Source organism: Phoenix dactylifera, chromosome 2 (genome assembly GCF_009389715.1).
Source record: "Phoenix dactylifera cultivar Barhee BC4 chromosome 2, palm_55x_up_171113_PBpolish2nd_filt_p, whole genome shotgun sequence".
Classification (NCBI taxonomy): domain Eukaryota; kingdom Viridiplantae; phylum Streptophyta; class Magnoliopsida; order Arecales; family Arecaceae; genus Phoenix; species Phoenix dactylifera.
This window is the reverse complement of record NC_052393.1, coordinates 14,508,433-14,529,873: the sequence shown is the minus strand read 5'-3', so window position 1 is coordinate 14,529,873 and position 21,441 is coordinate 14,508,433. Positions and strand designations below refer to the sequence as shown.

Here is a 21,441-nt window from a genome sequence, read left to right as displayed (position 1 = left end):
ATTTTCTGCTGTGCATTTGATTTATTGAAGTGGCATAGGGAAGTTATATAACCAGTACAACTTATTTCTAAGAGAAACTCTAGGTTGCAAATTGTTTCACTACTTATCTAGTTTCTTCTGTGACATGGTATCTGATAATTTAGGCTTAGGTTGCTTGGTCATGATCTCTTCAAAATCTTTAACATACCATCACATGATAACATATGCCGCATTCTACTGACTATTCTTTAATTACTATGTTTTTTGGCAACTGCATTCTAACATATTGATATGATATGACTTCCACAGAACTTGCGCCAAACATTGGATGACTTGACTCGAAACGGGTTTTCTGTTGTGAGTTACTGTGAGAATTTGGCTATCTTTGTTACTTGTACCGCACGACTTCATTTAAACATTGTATTCTAGCACAACATGGAATATACTTCCAGAGATGAATGTTACCAACTTCTAGCAAGTTTGTCTTCTAATGAGATGCATATCCATTGCAAATGCATTTTAACATATGGTTTCATATACTGAGACAGCTCTCGTTGTTATTTTGAGATATATTTATTGCCATTTGATCAACAACTTAGAGATACATATTTAATGCCTCATAATAATTAATACCACTAGATAAGTTATTTCTATAATTAAATGACGCTATAAGACAGTTAAACTTGTGCAGGAGATGCATTATGTAACAATATATAATCATGATTATCAAATGAAATAAATGATATGAATATATAACTTGCAATAATGGATGCCATGTTAGTTGATCAAAAACTTTGATACCTAGGATTCGTTTGGTTTGCGGGAACAGGAGGGGGGAAATGTGGTCATTGGGAAAATGGAAATATGCCTTATGTTTGGTTGGAGTTTTCAAAAAAGTGAGATGGAAAATTAGCTTTCCTATAGGAGTAAGGTTCCCACATTTCATGGGAAAGAAAAACCAAGATGGGATATGGGAAAGCCGAAAGTCTAATTCCCAGCTGGGAATTGGGATTTTTTTTCCCCAAAAGTGCCGTTAAGTTTTTAGATAGAATGGGGTAAGGTTTTTCCTTTTATTAAGGGCATAACATGTATTTTACACAACTTTTCCAGGAAAGAGATGCTTTACCAAATATAAGCTATTTTAGAATGTGTCACTTTTCCATGGTCAACCAAATATGCAAAAATCACTTTCTCATGCATCATATACCCATGCATCAACTTTCTAGAAAAAAATGGTCCAGTGAGGAGAAATTCTTCTCGTGAACCAAACGAGTTCTTAAAAAGAGGATTCATTGTTGACAGGACTTGCAGCTTGATACAATTAGTAAACACATCCTATAACCTGACAAAACCATACAACTTGGTCCCTCTATCACTTTGCATCCACTGGTGCAAATAAATGCTTTCATGTACTATTTTATGTTTGTACTGATATGTAGCTTCACCCCTCTATTGTGTAAATGTACCTCACCATCCAACATTAAACGATAAAATACTTCACATTAACTTGTGCAATCAAGGTAAGCCATACCGTACCAAATCAGGTGGTATGGGGCATACCATACCATATCGGTTCGGTACCGGTACGCGATACGGGGGCGTATCGCTACTCGATACCCCGAACCGGCTCCTATACCGGGCGTGCTGACACAATAATTAGGTGGCACCAGTATGCGGCCTGGTACCGAGGCAACATATCTTGTGTGCAATTAACCAACCCACAAGTACTGGAAGAAATAGGATATCCACATCCAATCAAGTTGAGAATTGGGCTCTAGGTTTTGTTATGTCCCAACCAAGATCAGAAATTAAATGTGTAAAGTCTAACACACAAGTTAGGCAAGATGCTGATCATAGGAATCAGATTCACAGTCGTTACACGTTACAAAGAAAGTGGGCATACTGAGGGTTATCATGCTGTACAATGTCATTACACTGGTATGAGGGTTAGTTTGGCATACTGAGACTTGGTACGCCCCCCATATGAGTCTTGTGTTGGTACCGGCATTTCATGATATGCCCGATATGGGGCGGTACACACCGGTACAACGAACCCGGCGTTGTATATTGATGCAGCTAGATTATAGTTAATGGGTACTGTAGGAGGTCAGGACCTATGAGGATGTGGATGGAAGCAATTGGTTGTGATTTCTATGACCTTGTTAGATGATCCAGGAGGATTTAAGGTCAAGGTTTGCTATGCCGGTATTGGCTATTTTACTGGTAGCATATTGGTACCTTGCGACTACGATATGATACGGTTAGTAAAGTGGCACACACATTGTACCAATACTGCATTCTCTCATGCCCAGCCATGGTAGCAGCCAAAATTGGGCGGTATGAGTCAATACAACACAGAATGCGGAGATATGGAGCAGTTTGACTCAGTTCGGACCAGTTTGGACCGGCTCTACTCATAACAAACCGAAAGTGTCATACTGGTCCTTACTGGTATGGACCTGTACAACTAACCTTGTTTAAGATTAGATGGAACAGGTCTTGTAGCTTTTGGACATGTGCTCATGTCATACTTAGTTTCAGCTTCTGTTTGCATTTGTTATTTCTTACACCTTGCTTCTCCTGTTTATTGGTTGTGTAATATACACAAGTGTCATCCTTTTTTCAAACTTCATGTTGCACTCTGTTGTTTACAATTGAAGCCAATAGTGCTTGACTTCTTCTGTCAGCTGTGCCACTCAGGTATCAGACACAGATCTCGTATCTTGATTGATTGTCCTGTATGTGAATAATTTATATCCCACGAGCATTTATGTTTTGGAATTGCGTGATGTATATACATATAAATTTACATTTCTACATACATCCATACCTATATTTGCATTCAAACACAGGCGGCATTTAAATACATGCATGCACGCATCCACATATGAATATAAGCATTTGTTTATGTGTACATATCGGAATTTCATGTTTTCACATATATGCATGCGCGTGTTTGAACATTTTGTCGCTATTTAATTTAGTTTTCTTTTCTGAGATTCATCGAATATACACCTTGTGTGCTGCCATAAGTTTATAAACTGTAATGCTAATATTTGTTTTGGCAGTGCATAGTTGAGGAGGTCCAGGGCCCAACCCAGGCTCGTTCTCGTAAAGATCGATTTATATCTGGGTAATTAGTTGATAAAAAATTGTAATTGTAATATTGCTTTTGGAAAGTACTTCCATATTTGCTTAGTGTTTTTGGAGGGTGTGATCCTATCTTTTTTTTAATATTCAAAACTCTGGTTTTCTAGAAGATTTGAAGAATGAAAGAACTTTCTGAAAGTCAATTTTTGTATCATATACTCTGTGTCCATCCTCCGAGACAAAATTAACTAACTTTAAAATGGGTGTGGGCGTGTGGCAGAGTTACAATGATGTTTGACCTGTGTATTTCATCCATTCCCTATTGAAAATTCAAAATCTATTGCATGACTATAGCTGGTGGCAAATAGGCTACTGCTACATATGTTAAAGTGAAACCTATCCTCAATTATTGAAATCTTCTTTTAGGATCAAAACCAAGATGAACTTACAAATGCTGAAAAGAACTTATATTACTTCGTAGTGAGATTTTGACACCTCATATTAGTTGTCTGGATGAATTGATTTTTTTTTTTGTAATATGATGCAGAAACATTGTGGGAACCATAATTTTAGTCTTTGGTGGATCATTAGAAATGGAAATAATCTGCACCTATCTTTGTAATGATTGATTGGCTAGATCAAATTGGTGAAATGGTGTCACTTTGCCAAATTTTGATTTAATTTTTCTTTTAGACTAACTGTGAATGGTGATGCATGATATATGATCGACATATTGATATGCATAATACGAGACCATGACAACATGATAAAGTTGGTGTACGTATAGAGATAAGAACCACCATCAATTTTGTAAAAAATAATACTTGAGTATTTTTTTTCCAAGAAAGTTTTGATTCTCATTGCTTGTGCATTTTTCTCTTTTTCTTGTTTTTTTCCCCAAGTTATGATAGTGATTTCCTTTTAATGTCTGTAGCACTATTTCTTCTCAAGTTATGGATAGATAATAAGACATGTCTATAAATGTTTGCACTAATTTTGATTTTGCTAATGTTTTCGCATTATACTCCTTGTTTGCATATTGCTAAATTGTCCTGCTTCGTAACAATTTGTTTTTGATAAACTGGAAATCCCAATATTAAATACCTTTTTGTTGGAAATTCCTCTTTTTAGGATTTATAATTTAGTATCTTTGTTTTGTTTTTTTTTCAACGTATGCTGTTCTCATATCTTTTTTTCTTAAATTTCTAAATTGCAGCCATGCACATCCAGGAAGCCCTTATGTATTTGGGCTTGCTGGGGTTGACCATGATGTTGAGTTTCCTGATCCAATGCCTGTAGTTGGTATTTTTATATTTCCTTTAGTATTCTGATGCTTATTATTTTTCTCCAAGCACTTAAATTTCATTGGACTGTTTTGTTATCAATATGTTTGCCAAGGTGATTGAATCATATCATATATGGCTTAATAAATTTATAATCTCTCTTTATAGAAATCTTTGCTTACACATAAACGGCACTTTACCTTTTTGAATTACTGGTCATCTATAGTTTCAGTCTTAACATCCTAAATCACAATCAACTTTAATTTTTTCTCTTAACTAGGTTGTTCTACATCACATTCTGGATGTGTATGAGCATTATTGTCACTTACTGCAATGATATGTACTAACATATAAGGGAAAACAAAATTTGCAACTAAATGGGCTGCAAATAAACTAACTATGCATTTTATGTGTCATACAATATCAATATAATTGTTGAATCAACGAAAGCACATCTACACAAAGTCTGCTGATTCGATATTGGGACCTATATCGGTCGGTAGGCGGTATGGTACAGTACAAGTCCATACCGTGCTGTGCCGGACTGCATTAAAATAGGGGGGGGAGGGAGGAAGAGAGAAAAAGGAGGGAGAGGGAGAGGGAGGAGAGTAAGAAGGAGAGGGAGGGGGAGAGGGGGGAGAGAGAGGAGAGGGGGGAGAGTAAGAAGGAGAGGGAGGGGGAGAGGGAGGAGAGAGAGGAGAGGGGGGAGAGATCTTTCCATGACCTGATGGAGAAAGAGAGGGAGGCTCTTGTGAAGTCTTACCACCGGCGAATGTGAAGGAGCATGGTGCCGAGGGAAACAATCGACGAGGAGAGGGGTAGGGAAGCCTTATGGTGACTCGACAGAGTTGCCAAAGGTGACAATTGGCAAGTAGAGGGGGAGGGAAGCCATATTGTGACCCGATGGAGATGCCGAGGGTGACGATTGATGAGAATAGCGGGACGAAGGCCGTATCGTAACATGATGGAGAGGCTCTTGAGGCGGAGAGAGCGGAGAAAGTGGGCGACAAGGCAGGGAAAGTGGGCGAGAGGGCGAAGAGAGTGGAAAGGAGTCTCGAACCTTCTCTCAAGCGAGCGGAGCGATCACGCATCCTTTTATACTAGAACCGAAATGCACGGCTGAACCACCTCGGGTCAGTGCCGATTCAATTCGGTGCAGGCGGAACCATTTGGTTCTGGTTGGTTCAATATTCCTCAGATCCATATAATGCTCAAAGGTGCGAATGAAGAATTGCAAAACATATCCGAATTGCTTGCTTTGGGGCAATACTTTATCGAACAGGTGTGGAACTAGGTTGGCTTGCTGATTCCAAGGTAAGCCAAATCGTCCTGAACTGCTTGGTTTAGGGAATACCGAGCCAAATTGGTTGGTTATCGGGATAGTTTGGTGATTCAGCTTGGTAAGGGCCCGAGCTGCCCCAAACTGAGTGGAAGTGGGCAGTTTTGCTCAGTTCGGACCTCTTACCCTTTTTTCCTTCTATTTTTACTTCTTTTTTCTCCTTTTTCCTTCTTTATTTCCTTCTATTCTTTTTCTTTTCCCTTTCTTTGTTTCCTTTTTTTTCTTCTTTCCTTTCCTTTTGTTCTCCCTTTCTTTCTTTTTTCTGCCTTCCTTTCTTAATAGGAGCTGAGCTAAATTTTGCATTTGTGGATCAGGTTGAATGTGTTGGATCCTAATGCCTTACCAAGTGAATTCAGTAGCAAAAAAAAAAAAAAATTCATCTTGGAGATAACTCGAGATGCTTTAATATATTTTGGGGTCTGAAAAACTGACAATACCTTATTTGCCATATTAATTTAATCTAGAATTTGAAGTCTTGAACCAACAAGCTAATAAGCATATAAATTGGACCACGATCCTTAATTGTACTTTTGAAAATTAACTAGATTGGCCTAGTTCATGCACAGCTCAACATCAAATTATTCCATTTATATCCTGACATCAAATAAATCTTGCATTGATGCATAATAAATCTGAAACCATTAAAGCATTAGAGGCAAACAGCCTAAATTTGTACCCTGATGATCAAACCTATGATAGAATTCTACATTTCTTCCAACTCCCTTGAGAAGCTCAATACAATTATTAGTTCACAACTTCACATACTATAAATAATTGATAGTGATAATGCTGCTTCATATGACTTAGATAATTTTGTACATGATTTTATTATATAGTAAGAAACAAGATGACAGATTTGTAAAGATAGAATTAACTAGTACCTACATTATTTCCCTAAATCATTGTCTTTCAATCATACTTCTTGATCAATAATTTGTCAAGCTACTTCTTGGATGAAGTCCACTGACCGAATAACATTAATTGATTTATAAGCTACCTCAACCCCATAATGACAGTTAATTGATTCAATCAAAAAAGAGAACTAGAAAAGTTATTATTGGAAAGTTTGTTGTCTATTTTTAAAGATCCATGTTTGTGTGATGGTGTCTTAATGTGCATATATCATTCCATTTTTTTATTTCCTTCTTCTTCTTTCTTGTTTCCTTTGTTCCTTTTTTTTTTCTGCTTGCTTCCTTTTTCTTCTTTCTCTTCTTCCTTTCCCTTCTTTCTTTCATTTTCTTTTTCTTTCCTTCCTTTCGAACATCTATAAAATTGAATTGTCCCTCAAAAATCAAAAAATGAAAAACAGAGAAAGAAAACTAAAAAAATGTTGTATCTGTAGTCTGTACTAAACCGATACATATTTATGTACTGAGTGTCGTACCATACTATCGTATCTATTAGACATCGGTACAATACTTGGTACTAGGCGGCAAACTGGTCGGGTTGGATTGGGGAATGCTTAACCCTGACCCAACTCAATTTCATGCATGGGTCTTGATATTGGACCAGAACCCAATCCTATAGATGATTGGTTGGTTTGGTATGGGAACCAGTCCATAGCAATTCAAATTGATCCAAACTAGTTCGAACCAAGTGGAATTGCCAGATTCCGCTCGGTACCATCCTATATCACCTGGATTCGAGCGGTACCATGATAAACACTGAGAAAAAGGGGCTAGGACAAGAATTGCAGAACCGGCTTGAATTGCTCAACTCGGGGCGTACCATACCGAACTGGTGCGAAGCCGAAACGATTTGCTAGTTTGGCTCGGAAACTTGGGATGTACTGGTCCAAATTGGTTTGAATTTTGAATCATGTGGAATCACCTTGTTTCGCTTGGTACCAAGCCATATTGCCTAGTTTCGGGCGGTACCATGATAAGGAGTGAAAAGAAAAGGGCGAAAAGTTGTCTTAGTATGGGGTGTGTATAGTACATGAAATGTTGCAGTTGTACTGTCTTAAACCGCTTGATTTGGGACGTATCGAGCTGAACTGGGGCGACACTCAGATTGTTCCACCCTATGATTTGGGACGTACTGTCTTTACCTTGTTTTTTCGAAGATATTTGAAGTTGTTTTACCTTGTTTTACCTTGTGTCTCTGGGCAGGTTGATAAATTATAGCTGATAATATTATCAAAATTAGGTTTCAACCGGAGAATTCTTTGTTAGTATTTCTTATCTATGATAAGCGGAAGAAAAAATTGTAACATATAAAAAAGTCAACACTTCAAGTATATTACTCGTCTGGAGGCATCGATATTTTTGTAGGGGTTTCTTCTCTAAAAAGTTCAGTGCGACCCTGCTTTTCAGTGGTTGAGCTGATAACTTCTTCAGCAACTTGAGATAAGAGTGGCATGACGCCTAGACTTTGATGTAAACTGACTTTATGCGATTCACCTTCCCCCAAAAAATTTGTCACCTTGAAGTGGATAGCATTTGTATCAAAATAATTTGACCCATATGCAACTTGAATCCCACTTCATATACATCAAATTTTTTATCAAAATTTTGTACCACCTTAAATTTTGGAAAAAAATAGAAAATTATTGTAATGCATATGCTTTTTCGAAACCCCTTTTTCTTACAAAATTTTGCATCGAAAAACTTTTTTTTTTGCACATAGAATCCCATGGGTAAGGGAGTTTTTTTTATAAAAAAGAATAGCTAAATGGGAGAGTTTTTCTTCCTTTTTTTGGGCTCATATGTATGGGAAAAAATAAATGGAAGCCTGCATACTAGTCACATGAAACAAAGTAAATAAACAAGGTATGCAGCACCTTCATTTTAAAAAGAAAAAAAAGGGGTCTCATGCGCTTCATGCGCTGAACGCCGCATGTCTCTTTTATGGACGCAACAGCGTTTGCCTCCCCTCCCTCTAAATGCTTGAAATCTAGATCCCTCCGCTGAAAACCTAGGGTTTTCAGCATCCTCCCACCTTCCTCCCAAATGGAGGACTGCCAATGGTGGTGGTTTTCTATCATCCTCTCCCCTCCAAACAAGTGTTCTACATTCTTTGCTCGTGATGCTGGTGGTAGGTCGGAGCAGGCGGTGCCATCTCCAGCTCGGTCGTGCTTCATTTTGGTGGCGTCCCTCTTCGGATCCACCGTCACTCTCTGTCATGATGACGCTCCATTTTTCTCCTCGATCTCATTCATGAAAGGTAAGATCCTTCCAATAAGTTTGCCCTCTTTCCACTTTTTTTTTCTTTTGACCTTATTTTCCCTGGCAAATCTGCGGCGGAGAATCACGATTTTGGGTAGGATCATTCCTCCATGCCCCATTATTCCTTTTTTTTATACAACAATACTTTTTTTCTTTTCCCTCACCCTTCCTCTCGGATCTGCATCGAAGCACTAAGATTCTTTGGTGGCTCGCTCCTCTTCTATCTCTTTGTTTCGCTCTTTCCGAGACCAAAGCTGTGGCACCAGCTCCCCCGTCCTTTTTTGTAAAAAGGTTTCCATGCCTGAAAAGAAAAAATATATTGCACGGCCACTTCAACACATTTTCTTCCGGCCACAAAACCTCAAAAAAAAAAGGAAAGAAGATCTCAGTTTTTTTCGCTTTTTTTTTAAAATTGCAAAACTCTTTTTTTGCTCACCTTCCCCTCTCCTTTTTTAAAATTTTTGTTCCCAAAAACAAAAAATTATTACATGGCCGAAAAAGGGGGGCGAGGAGGGTTCTTGGTTTTTTCCACTGCTTGACACGCTTTTATGGTTTTACCTATGTTTTCGTGTTGAGGAATATCATATTTTTTTCTAGTTTTTTCTTCAAAAAAATATGTGGATACCCGCACGGGGCGGGTCGATGTTTAATCATGCGACCACCTAGGGACAGAGGGGGGAAAAAGCAAAAACAATGTTGGTTCTGAGGTCTGCATGCTCCACTGGCCATCCCCTAACAACCTAGTCCTTGTCTTATTTTCTGTTCACCTACCCCCATTTACCATGGAAAAAAAGCGGGAAGAGGAAGGCTGCCAATTGCAGCCCCCGTGCACATGGTGGAAGGAAAAGGGAAGGTAGAGAAAAGCAAAGAGTAAAGTGGGCCTACTGGTTCTGGATGGTTGTGCAAGAGGCAACAAACGCTGTGGGGTAAAACCCATGTCCTAAGAAGAATATATAGACCCACGGCTAGCCTATGGATCACTACAAGGTAGTTGGGTCATGTTTGATCAGTGTTCCTTATCAAGAAGAGGACCGGGGGGCTAGCGTAGAGGTGTTGACCTTTGCGCCCCCCGTCGGGGTCAATAACAACCTGCCATGAATGTTTGGTTAAATCCATCCCACCTTAGCAAGGTACAGACATTAATATGCACATCTCATCATTAACTCATGGATTTACCGCTGTCTGGCCGATGTCTCTCTTTCTTTTCTTTTTCTGAGTTTTTTCTCTCTATTTCTTCGGTTTCATGGCAAATTAACTTTTCTTTTTTGTTTTCTTTTCCTACCGCCCCCACTGGAGCATGGCACACATCCTGCAACTTGACATTACTGTGCAAATCCACATGCTTCCCAACGCTTGCAACTGCGTCAAGAAGCACCCCCTCCCCTCTCCAAGTAAGAAAAGCTGTCGAGATTTACCCCCCTATTTATCCAGTTTCCAGATTTTCTTTTCTTTTTTTCTCCATGCGTCAAGAACCTGGTTTTACTGGACATCCACGTGCTTGCCAACATTCACTACCACTTACTGCATTTAACAGAAAGGAAGGCATACACGCGGCGCAACGGGGGGAGCAGACATGCACTCCGACCGCTACTGGACTCATCTTTAATGTCAATCTCTCTCCTTTTTTTTCTTTTTCGAGTTTTTTGTCTCTATTTTTGTATTTCACCGATTTTCTAGCAGACTGACTTTTTCTTTTTGTTTTTCTCCTACTGCACCCAATAGAGCACGGGCACAAATGCCGCAACCTTAAGTTACCGAACATACCCACGTGCTTCTCAATGTCCACTATTGGTGTCTAGAAGCACCCTATCCTCCCTTTACGTAAGGTAAAGCCAACGAGTTTTTCTTCCTATTTCTCCGGTTTTCGGACTGACTTTCTTTTTTTTTTTCCAGTACCCAGACCCAATGCAGTACACATGGTCTGCCATACCGGTCGGTACGGACCGGTACCGGCCGGTACGGACCGGTACCGGCCGGTACGGACCGGTACCGGCCGGTACGGACCGGTACCGGCCGGTACGGACCGGTACCGGATCTTGCCGGTACGGTACAACTACATATTTCGGTACCGAACCGTACCGGCCCGTACCGACCGGTACCGACCCATACCGACTCGGTACCGGACCGTACCGAACCGGTACCAGCCCAAACCGACCAGTCCATACCGGCTCCAATTTTTTTTGGCTTTTAGCCCCATCGGTATAGTACCGGTTCGGCTCGGTTTGGTTCGGTACCGTACCGGTACCGATGCCCACCGGTACGTCGGTACAGTCGGTACCGCGTACCTTGGCAGTACATGCATGCGTCCTGCAACTTGGCATTACCGGACATATCCACATGCTTGTCAACACCCACTACCACTTACCGCATTTAATGGCAAGGAAGGCATACACACGGTGCAACATGGGGAGCGGACATGTGGCATACTACGACTACCACTGGACTCATCTTAATGTAGTTGTTTAGATGAGGCCCCGATCCAACTTCCCTTCCAATGCATTGCTCACTTCTCCAGAGAGGAAGCTTTTATAAGGGGGAGGGAGAGATGGAGAGGGATCACCCAATAGAGGGAGAAACAGAAAACAAGGGAAGAGACGAGGGGAAAAAAGGGTGGGTGACATGTAATAGAGAGAGGAAAGAGGATGAGGGAGGAGATGGAGTGGGTGAGAGAGGAAATGGAGAGAAGGGGATGGCCAACCAGTAGGAGGGTTGATGAGATGGCATCCAATGGTGCTTTGTAGGTAGAGAGCGGGGATAGTGCAAGAGGTGGATGGTGTCACATGTGAGGTGGGAGCAGTGAAGGGGTTTCATGAGGGAGAAATAAGTGGAAGGGGAGAGGCATGGGTTCGGTTGGGTCTGGCCCAAGTTGGGGTGGACCTGGGTCAATCTTGTTGCAATGATTTAATCTTCGTACATATTTTTAAATTCTTCTTTCATGTTGGCTGAGCTTGATTATTATGTCATTGCACACAGTTTTATTTGCAGCTTATATGCGAGATGTCTAAAAAATTTATTAATAAATTGTTTCGTTAGCCATACTTACATGTATACTTACATGTCGATGTTTCATTTAAAAGTAGTTTACTTTGATCTCAAGTAGAATGATTAACTTATGGGAATGTAATTCAAGTATTATTTCTGAGATTAAAATTTATCATTTTCTGTAGGGATCTCACGTTCTGCAAAAGGATATTGCATGGTCTCGGTCCTAGAAACCATGAAAACATTTTCATCAGAAGATGGCCTTACAGAAGAAGCAATAGTTACCAAGCTCCGCACGTGCCGGTATCACCATTTATATCTGCACACTTCTTTGAGACAAAATTCTTCAGGTGTGGACATTTATGCTATAAATTTTCAATGCATTTATGCTTTGCTTCACCAGGTCATGTACTTCTAATTTTAATAACTTATTTCCTCTATTGATTTTGATATTCAAATTCACCGCATAAACTTGTCAATGCTTGCTTTAGATGTATCCTCTTTTTCATTTGAAAATTGAGTGTGCAAGAACTTTGATAGCTTTACTCCAATATTTTTCCCTAATTCTGTTTAGATCTCATTTTTAGGAAATGTTATAATGAGTGTGGTCCTTTAACTATGAAATTTAATTCAGCTGTTTAACAAACTTCCCTTGCTTTTGCTGCTGTTGCTCCCTTAGGCAACCTGTGGCATTTACAGCTAGAGCCGAAATGTTTATAAAACAAGTAGTGCTGATGTTGATGTAATTAAAAGAAGTCTGTACTGTATGATATTTTAATAATAAAAATTCATTTTTTGCTGCACCTAGAAATTTATTTGGGTTCTGGAGTTGCTTTGTCAAGAATAATAGATGGGCCAATGAAGTTATCAGCCATTTCTAATATGTTTTTCTTGTGTAAGAACGAAGGCAGCTATTTTTTGTAGCCAGGTATACAAACTTGTGAAAGTTGAAGCCAATTATTACAAACTCTTGTTTTAGCAAACCTCATTGTTTGGCATAATATCATGTGTGGCTGTTTGTCCTATAACATTATCTCTACACATCATTTGAACTCTGCCCTTGTTCTTCTCCATCTTTTCCTCATGACTTTGCTATTTTACAACCTTCTGCTATCCTTAAACACTCTGTAATCATCCATATCTTGTATGGTATCTCTTCTTTTATGGTGGGAAAGGGGGTGAGGGAGAAAAAGAGACATTTGGTATATGTACCTTGTTTAATTGTACCTTGTTGATCTTATGGGTGAAGTATGAGTGTCTTATGGAAGTTCTGAAATCTTGTTACTGGTGCTGGTATTGGTTGGGTTGATTCAGTACAATGCTGATTGTACTATATTGGCACATGATACGGTGGTGCCAACTAGAAGTTGGCATCATTTTTTTAAAATTTTTGCGTTGTTTTACAATTGTTATCAGGGTTAGATCAAGTTGAGGCAAAAAATGCAATATATTTGTTGTAATTAGATTGAACAGTACAAAGTAACAGAAAACAAAGTCGAGATAAAAGAATACATGGCATTTTGGTTGGTGCCCAACCTTCAAAATATCCGAGAATCAACCTGAAGGCATAAAATTTGGTTGGTTTTTTGAAATTTGGTGATTTTTGGCCTCATTTCATGGAAAAATTCGGGGAAAAAAAAAAGAGTGGAAGGAGTTGCTTACCTTGGGTTGTTTTATTTCTTGGCTTCAATCTGACCACCTTCATTGAACTTGCTGGATCGGAGCAAACTCCATCAGTCTTACTCTCTTATTCTTTCGTGCACACGGTTTTACTACTTACATAAATATGACATATTTCCTGCCCATGTTACTTAGTTATTAAGGTTTACATTGCATTTATACGCCACTTTTCAAGTGATCTTGTCTTTTTGATTCTTTAATTCTTCAAATATTGTGTGGCAAGACTTTTTTTGCAACTTCTATATTATGTATATTATTTACCTGGATTAAGTTAATTTTTTACTCTTGGCTTGAATTTTAGAGCCATTAAAACTAAAACACATCCAGTAGAAGCTAACCAAAGATTTCCTGGTCAATTTTTTATTTTTTTTTTAATTTTTAATTTTTAATTTTTTGAGACCTATTTTTACTGATCTCTATCTCATTTCTCCCCTTGAGATGAGGACAACTCCTTGCATTCATTTTCCTCCTTTGTGTGTAGGCCATTTCTAAGTTCAGGGGAATTTTGGATGGTCACTCCTTGGTTATATGAGCTTAAATTACAACCTGTGAAGCAGCTGTTATTACTTGGAAATTGTCCTTACAGTTTTCATGGCAAGCAACCCTTGCCAAATTTTGCCTTGGTGAGGAATTTGAATCAATTTCTATTGGGATGATGTCAGATTGATGACCGGTTATAAAAATTGTTCAATTCTCACATGTAACTTTCTCAACTTTTATGTTCATGGGCCACGGCTAACTTGCTGGGGAAAGGCTTGGATGATGATGATCACTTTTAGTTTCTAATTTTCCTTTGAAATTAGAAACCACATAACTAAAATCATTATTGTCTAGTTTCGCCATGATGGAAGGGTGATTTGAATTTGTTTGTAATTTATGAAGATCAAGGTTCGGAATCTTGATACAGGACCTAGCAGCGGTACACGTTGTACTGAGTGTTAGTATGGTATATACCTTAATACAGACATTGGGTACAGGGATGTATTGCCTCAGTACAATACCAATATCGTCCGGTTCCCTGCCGATATGGTATGGTAGGGTACTAGGTCGTATGGTCCTGTACAACAAATTATGGTGAAGAACTGAAGATTATAGGGTTAAGTTCTATGGTGCTTGTTTTATAACTATAACAGGCAGAACTTCTCTTTTAGTTGCTCGAAAAGGAATTAAAAGAATAGAAATATCTAATGATTTTATGGTAGCTGTTTGGTGATAACTGTGACCAAAACATCCTGTGTAGGTACTTCTCGTTGGGGAGAATTTGGTGAGGGGGGGCTTTTGTGGGGAGAATGTAATGGAAAGCCCTTTGAATGGTTTCATGGTGATCCTGTTGAAGAGCTTCTGTGCAAGGTTTGTAGCTTGAGTTGTTCTAGCTTACATAGTTTGCAAAATCATTATTATTGGGTTCTGTTTACGTGTATCTCATTTGTTACCACATTTTCCTAAGAGTAACAAACAATTGCAACAACTTTTTTCTTACTCTTACTAGATGACAAGTCTTGTTACTATAAGTTCATAGTCTATCCTAATTTGTGCATGTCTTTGCTTCTGTGATGTTTTTTTTTTATTTGGAAAACTTGAGGATATGGTGGATATTGTGTATTTTTTTTAATGTAGAGATTTCTATTGACATCTGGCAGATTTTCTAGAATGACCTTATGCAAGCCGACTCATTCTTCAAGAGATCTAGGAAACCATAGAATATAAATACGTCCATATTTTTCTCTAAAGTGAATGGAGGTTGACTTTTGCTCCATTTGAAAATAAGGATCACGCTCATGTTTCATTATCATTGCCCTATGATATCAGTGCTTCGTGTCAATTATATTTTGACTAAATAATGATTTTAAGAATATCTTGATTTCTTTGTAGTTGGCCAACTGTCAAGTATTGCAAATGCCTTTCTTGTCCCCTTTTTGTATTAGAAGAACAGGTAGCCATAGTAAAAAAATTAGCCAAGAAATGCAGAAAAGTAAAACAAAGCTAAACCATCATAAAGAAATTAGATTATCTAAAGCGTCATGATTTACAATTGCAGGACAATCTCAAGGATTGTTACAAGCCATCGTAGATTTCAGACAATCTTATGGTTTCCATCATATGAGAATATTGCCATCCTCAAGTGTTCCAATAAATTATCTTAGAAAATTGAAGTCATGTGAATAGTACTTTTTTTCTATTACTCATTTGATCATTAACAAAATGAATTATTAGTCCAGATTATAAAATGGAATTAAAATTAAAGGTAGATTTATGAGCATTGAAGACTAAACAAAGATAAGTTTCTTCTTGCAACTAAGATTTAGCTGCAAAGTAATTGAACTTGATGGAAATGAAGTTATTTTGTCCTTCCCTTTATTGTAACCGAGATTACAAACTATTCCATATTCCTCTAATCTAATGATAACTTTGGCTAATTTTCAAATTTGCTCCTCCAAAATACAATGCACATAGTTCAATTTTTCTTTTATATTTTCTGAAAGTATCTTAATCTTATGGTTAACATTTTTGCATTTGTTGAAGGTAAGAGAGATATATGGTGTTGACCAAGAAACCACATTTCGAAATGTTACTGTATATTCAGAGAGAAGGCCTCAACCTTTGTATCTTGGAACTGCAACTCAAATAGGTTAGAGAAAATATATTTGATACTAATTATTTCTTTTTATAAGTAATACCAATTATGCTAATGTTAATGAACATTTGATTATTGATGCATGTACACATTTTGCAGGAGTCATACCAACTGAGGGAATACCTAGCTTGTTGAAGGTTTTGCTTCCTGCAAACTGTGTTGGCCTTCCAATATTGTGAGTCTTCGTTATTGTTTAATTTCCTTTTCAAACGAGAAATTGGCATACAAAAGAAATCTTGGAAAATCTTTTGCGCATATCATAGACAACTTAAGCTTTGAAAATTGTTTGTATAATTTGCTTGTGAATTTTATTTTTCTACCCAAATGTAATTAATATTGATCTTTGGACTATTGACTAAAGCTTTATATCTTATGAATTTGAATTTTTGAAACATAAATGCTCATTGGTTGAATCAAAAGCAGGTAATTTTTAGTAACTTACATTTTTGCCAACTATTCAAAATAAATCCTTGGAGTTTTTAATTCGTATACAGTGCAAACTTCTCAACCTGATTGATTCTATGATCTCATTAAAATTGACAAAAAAGCGTAGTTTGTTGGCCTTTCTCCAACCATGAAACTGCACTTCTTGTGCGTCTGTGATATTTGGCCTAATGCCATCATGAAATTCCCAGTATGGGTCTAAATCACCACCTCTGATCTTCAACTGTTCCAAGTCTTTGAAGTTTTGTATGTTTTGGTTCCTAAAGATTCAACCAGTTCTTTCATCATGCAAACATATTTTTAAGCTGGCCATTCTCATCGTAGTCTTTATCCCTTATAAGCAATATTCTGAGTTCAGTGCATAGCGTGCATGTTACTAGATTAAAGTTTCCTACTTCTCATATGTGTAATAACCCTCTTGTACTTAGACACTTGTATGGATATGATATACTGACATGTGAACATTCTGTTAGTATGCTAATTGTTGAATAATATTGAAATAGGTGATATTCCTTGAAGTCTAATTCCTACTAGACTTCAGAATTTTAACAATGTTTTGGCATAGTAAGTTTTATGAAATTTTAAGATTTAGAAATAGCTTAGCTTTTAAAAGTTGAAATTTTGACTCGGCATTAGAAATTTATTGTTTGAGCAAACACTAAGAAAACAGCTTTTAATTCTTAAGAAATTTGAATTTTTTAGTATCTTTATTGAACTCAAAGGTTTGGGGGGAGGGGTACTTTCATATTTACTTAAATATTATTCATGAAAATGAGGGTTGTTCTTAAGGGCCTTGTTGGAAATTTTACTTGTTGACTCATCACCTGTTTCATATCCTTATGCGAACCGAACTTTCTTGTGACCTTTGGAAATAGCTTGCTTAGGGAACTGACCTAATTAGGCAAGCCGCCTAGCAGGCCCCACTAACTTAGCCGATTTACCTTACGTATAATTGGAGGCAAGGGTGGACCAACCAAGGAAGGAAAAGAAGAGTAGGAAGAAGAAGAGGAAGGAGAAGAGGATTGTGGATAAGGGAACTTAGGCTTTCAAATTATATCCTATAAATTTGATAGTCAATATAAAGCTTATGCTTTCTTTTGAAACCCTAAAGCCTAGTTGCTCTTGAGAAGTTCTATGAAATCCTAGAGTTGAACTATTTCCTATGTTTGAAATTTTAAGAAGTATCCGGTGTTTGAACCCTTTCTAGACTAGCTATTGTTTTTGAAACTTTAAAAGTACTTGTCAATGCTTAAAGCCTAAAGTTTCTTTTTGAAAATTTGAAATCTATAAACAGCTCTTGCATCAAGTTTATAACATGCCCTCAAGATCTTGATGCATTCTTCTTTGGAAATGTGAATCTTAGGTTATTTGAAATTAATCGTCATTTCTAATTGGATAACTTCAAAATGATTTGAGTTCAAGTGGATACTCTTGAATTAAGTCCGTCGAACCGGTATCATGATCTATACCGATTGGCAGATGGGTCGGTACAGTATTGGTTCGGTACTATGCCGACACACAGGATGCTTGGGCGTGCTGGTTCGGGTCGGTATGATATCGGTTTGTTACCATATTGAAACACAATATGCTTGGGCGTGCTGGTTCGGGTCGGTATGGTATCAGTTCGTTACCATACTGAAACACGATACGCTTGGGCATGTTGTTTTCGAATCGGCATGCTTAATAACCGGCACCCAATTTTTTTAAATTTTTTAAAGTTTAATTAATTGGTAATCAATTTTTTCAACTTTTTTCATGATTTTAAGTCTAATTTGATATATTTTTTTGATGTTTTTGATGTTTTTTGATGTTTCCATGATTCCTGTTTAACCTAAATGATGCATCTTGTTGTTTTAAAATGATACAAAACATCAAATGATTAGTGAGATGTTGCATACTTCAAGCACAACATAAAATATTCTCAAATCAAGTAGTGAGGTAAAAAATATAAAATAATATAATCGATTATATATTTTTAAAGTCCAACATTCATATCGATATCTAAAATTACGTCGAGCGGCAACGTTTCCTGTAGATATCTGAATCATTAGCATAGTCAGGAGGCACATCAGCCCACCCTTCTAATCAAGCGGCATTGTAGTCTTGTATGTTCGTTCTATAAGGAACGCACTTTAGGTTATAAGCACTTTCGGATTTCTCGCTGAAGTTCTAGCTTTGAGAGGTGTCTCTGGATGATAAAATGGCTGCGAAGGGGCTCATTCAAATAAGCCAGCAGTAAAATTTGGCCCGTAAGATACTTCGGGCTGCGTAGAATAGTAGCTATCGGAAGATGCCTCAGACACACCATATCCATATCTGTATCCGTATGAGTCATAAGCTATATATGGCTGCGGATAATATAATTCAGTATACGACACCGAACCTAATATATCTATAGATCCTACTCCACATGCGAGGTCATATGCAGCTGCATCGTGTTTTCTTGAATGATCTAAAGAAGCATGTCTTTTATATGCAATCGTATCCTTTCGGACTCCATCAGATCGTGCACCATGGTTCCTTTTTTTGTGTAACATGCATAAATTGGGACTCATCAGTGAATCAAAAACCATCCTGTGGCTCTCATAAACAGTGGTCTCATGTCCACTTCCACCATGGCCAGCAGTTCTATGACCATCAGAACTGCTGCTTCTAGTCTGAATCTGAGTAAACTTGCTCTTCCACACTCTTCATTGGGGTTGCAGGTATTTTGTTTTCTTTTTGGTGTGCTGGGCAGCTGCTTGTTTATCCTTCATGCCACTCGCTGTCTGCTTATCTTTCGTGCCTCTCTGTCTGGTTATGTTGGAAGGATGTATGTCGCCCTTCTGACCGAGTCGACCGGATAGCATAGTGGCCTTGTCTAAGTATATCTCGATCATATTTCTTTGAGGATGTCTCGGATAAGAAGTCATATGGTGAATCCTGTTGCTGTAACTGATTAGCTGGAAGGATGTGTGGAATATTGCTCTCTGCCAATTGCCCTGTATCGATGCTAGTCCTGCTGGCTATGAAACTGGCCGGTCGTGGCGGTGATCCTTTTATCAATCTTTGGCTTCCGCTGGTGGCCTATAAGACATCTGATTATAGGATCATCCTCATCATCAATGAAAGTACTATGGATTGGATCTGTGTACTTTAGCTCTACTTTCTGTTGAATGCACTTCAGCCTCAACCTCAGATTGTAGTGAACATATATAAGGTCGTTGAAATGCTTATGTGTCAAACGGTTCCTTGCTGTGCATGAGCGCGAAGGTGGACCAGTTATGCTTATAGCCACTTGAGGAGATTGTTTGGAAGAGAATCTGGATAGCTAGCCGCTTAAATTTTTTTCGGATAAACCAAAATGAATCTACCATTCAGCTGCAAAAATATTTAAGAAAATTACATATAAGATAGTATCATACTAGTAACTATCTAATGCTAGATAAATGTCCTCCTGATGTGTAATATATCTGGATTCATATTGTCATTGTAAAATTGTACAAATATTGGAGCAATCTAATTTTCAATATTCTTGTTTACCTGCCAGACGCAAGTCCCTACTCATTTGGTAGTCCTACCGTCGCTCAATGATGTCGATGTACTCTTAGGCATATATGTCGGATCTACCTCCTTGATTGAATCTTTGCCCTCTCCATCATATGATTCAAGAAGCCCATCTGGGGGTATTTCTCATTGTCCATGGTTCGAAGCACTTCATATAATAGTCTGATAGCATTCACTATCGTAGTGGCCCGTTGCCAGAATGTCTGTCTTATCACTAAGTCCTCGACAATGCTACCTTCAGTGCCGACCCTTGCAAATCTACTTTTCTGCCACGCGGAACTGACAAACATTTGACGAGAGCTATTTTCTTCTCAAGAAGGCTATCAAGTGCAACGTAGTTGGTAGCAAACCGTGTGATTTTTGGTCTCAAAATCTCTTCTCCTGCATACCTCCTTATCAGTGAAAGGACCCACATATGATTATAAATATACTTGATGATGGTTTGGGCTGTCTCCATGGTAAAAAATGGTGGCAGATCAACTAATGAGTTGACTAGAGGTGGCCTTGTTGAGAAGAGAAGCTCCAACTTTTGTGACCAAGAGTAGAGGAAGGCTTCAAAAGACCTGGATAGGAATCATGAGGTTGTGGTAGAGATTCTAGCCTTTTCAAGAAAAATGTTAGTGCAGTGGGAAAAGTAGTTGTTTTCACTATGTTATGGACTTATAGTTACTTTACTAAATAAATAATTTAAGATCTTATTCTGCATGATTTTATCCTAGAGATGCTGTAGCTTTTGTGTAAGAGTTGGATATCATCTTGTAATTGAAAAATTTTAGTAGTACAGTCTATAACATTTTTGATCTCTTTCTCATACTTCATTTCAGTCTCACTGTAGTTATTTAGTATACTTGGTGCTCTACTGCCTCGAATTATCGTCATGCTTAGGATGTAAATGAGCAATAAGCATGCTTCAATGTCAAATTCATGGCAATTATTTATCTTACAGGTATATTCGAGATCTTCTTCTTAATCCTCCCACTTATGAGATTGCTTCGGCAATTCAAGGTAAGTTGAGCTTATCATCTGACCCAGATTGAAAGAAAGAAGAATAACAAATTTGTATGTCTGCAATTTTAGAACTACATCTCGGTGTCATCATTTGGGTAGTAGAACTTTTTGACAAATCAAACTTGCGTGGTTAATCTTACTTGGGCATCCTTGCAGTAATAGAATCATGAGTCTTTCACAGATTAGCACATCAAACCTTGAGTACCATGACATTAATCATCTATTTAATTCTTCCATTTCTTCATTCATGCACCTACTACTCTGGGCAAAGGTAGTGGTGATTTGATT

At 38.0% G+C, this 21,441-nt stretch overlaps 1 protein-coding gene across 4 annotated transcripts in view; it reads left to right on the top strand.

Annotated features, from left to right (window-relative positions):
- LOC103721294 (DNA mismatch repair protein MSH1, mitochondrial) overlaps window positions 1-21,441 on the top strand; it is a 63,221-nt gene that overhangs the window by 8,997 nt on the left and 32,783 nt on the right. For 3 of the 4 annotated variants that reach the window (XR_606288.4, XM_008811444.4, XM_026810098.2), the window contains 8 exons: window positions 289-336; window positions 3,048-3,112; window positions 4,286-4,371; window positions 12,026-12,190; window positions 14,761-14,870; window positions 16,044-16,149; window positions 16,255-16,330; window positions 21,092-21,150. Coding sequence is in view for 3 of the 4 variants with exons in the window: in XM_008811444.4 (XP_008809666.1) it covers window positions 289-336; window positions 3,048-3,112; window positions 4,286-4,371; window positions 12,026-12,190; window positions 14,761-14,870; window positions 16,044-16,149; window positions 16,255-16,330; window positions 21,092-21,150 (715 nt within the window). In the remaining variant the exon portion in view is untranslated. Of the gene's footprint in view, window positions 1-288; window positions 337-3,047; window positions 3,113-4,285; window positions 4,372-9,345; window positions 10,466-10,580; window positions 10,685-12,025; window positions 12,191-14,760; window positions 14,871-16,043; window positions 16,150-16,254; window positions 16,331-21,091; window positions 21,151-21,441 lie in introns of those variants that run through there. The other variant, XM_039123048.1, reaches the window with a different exon arrangement.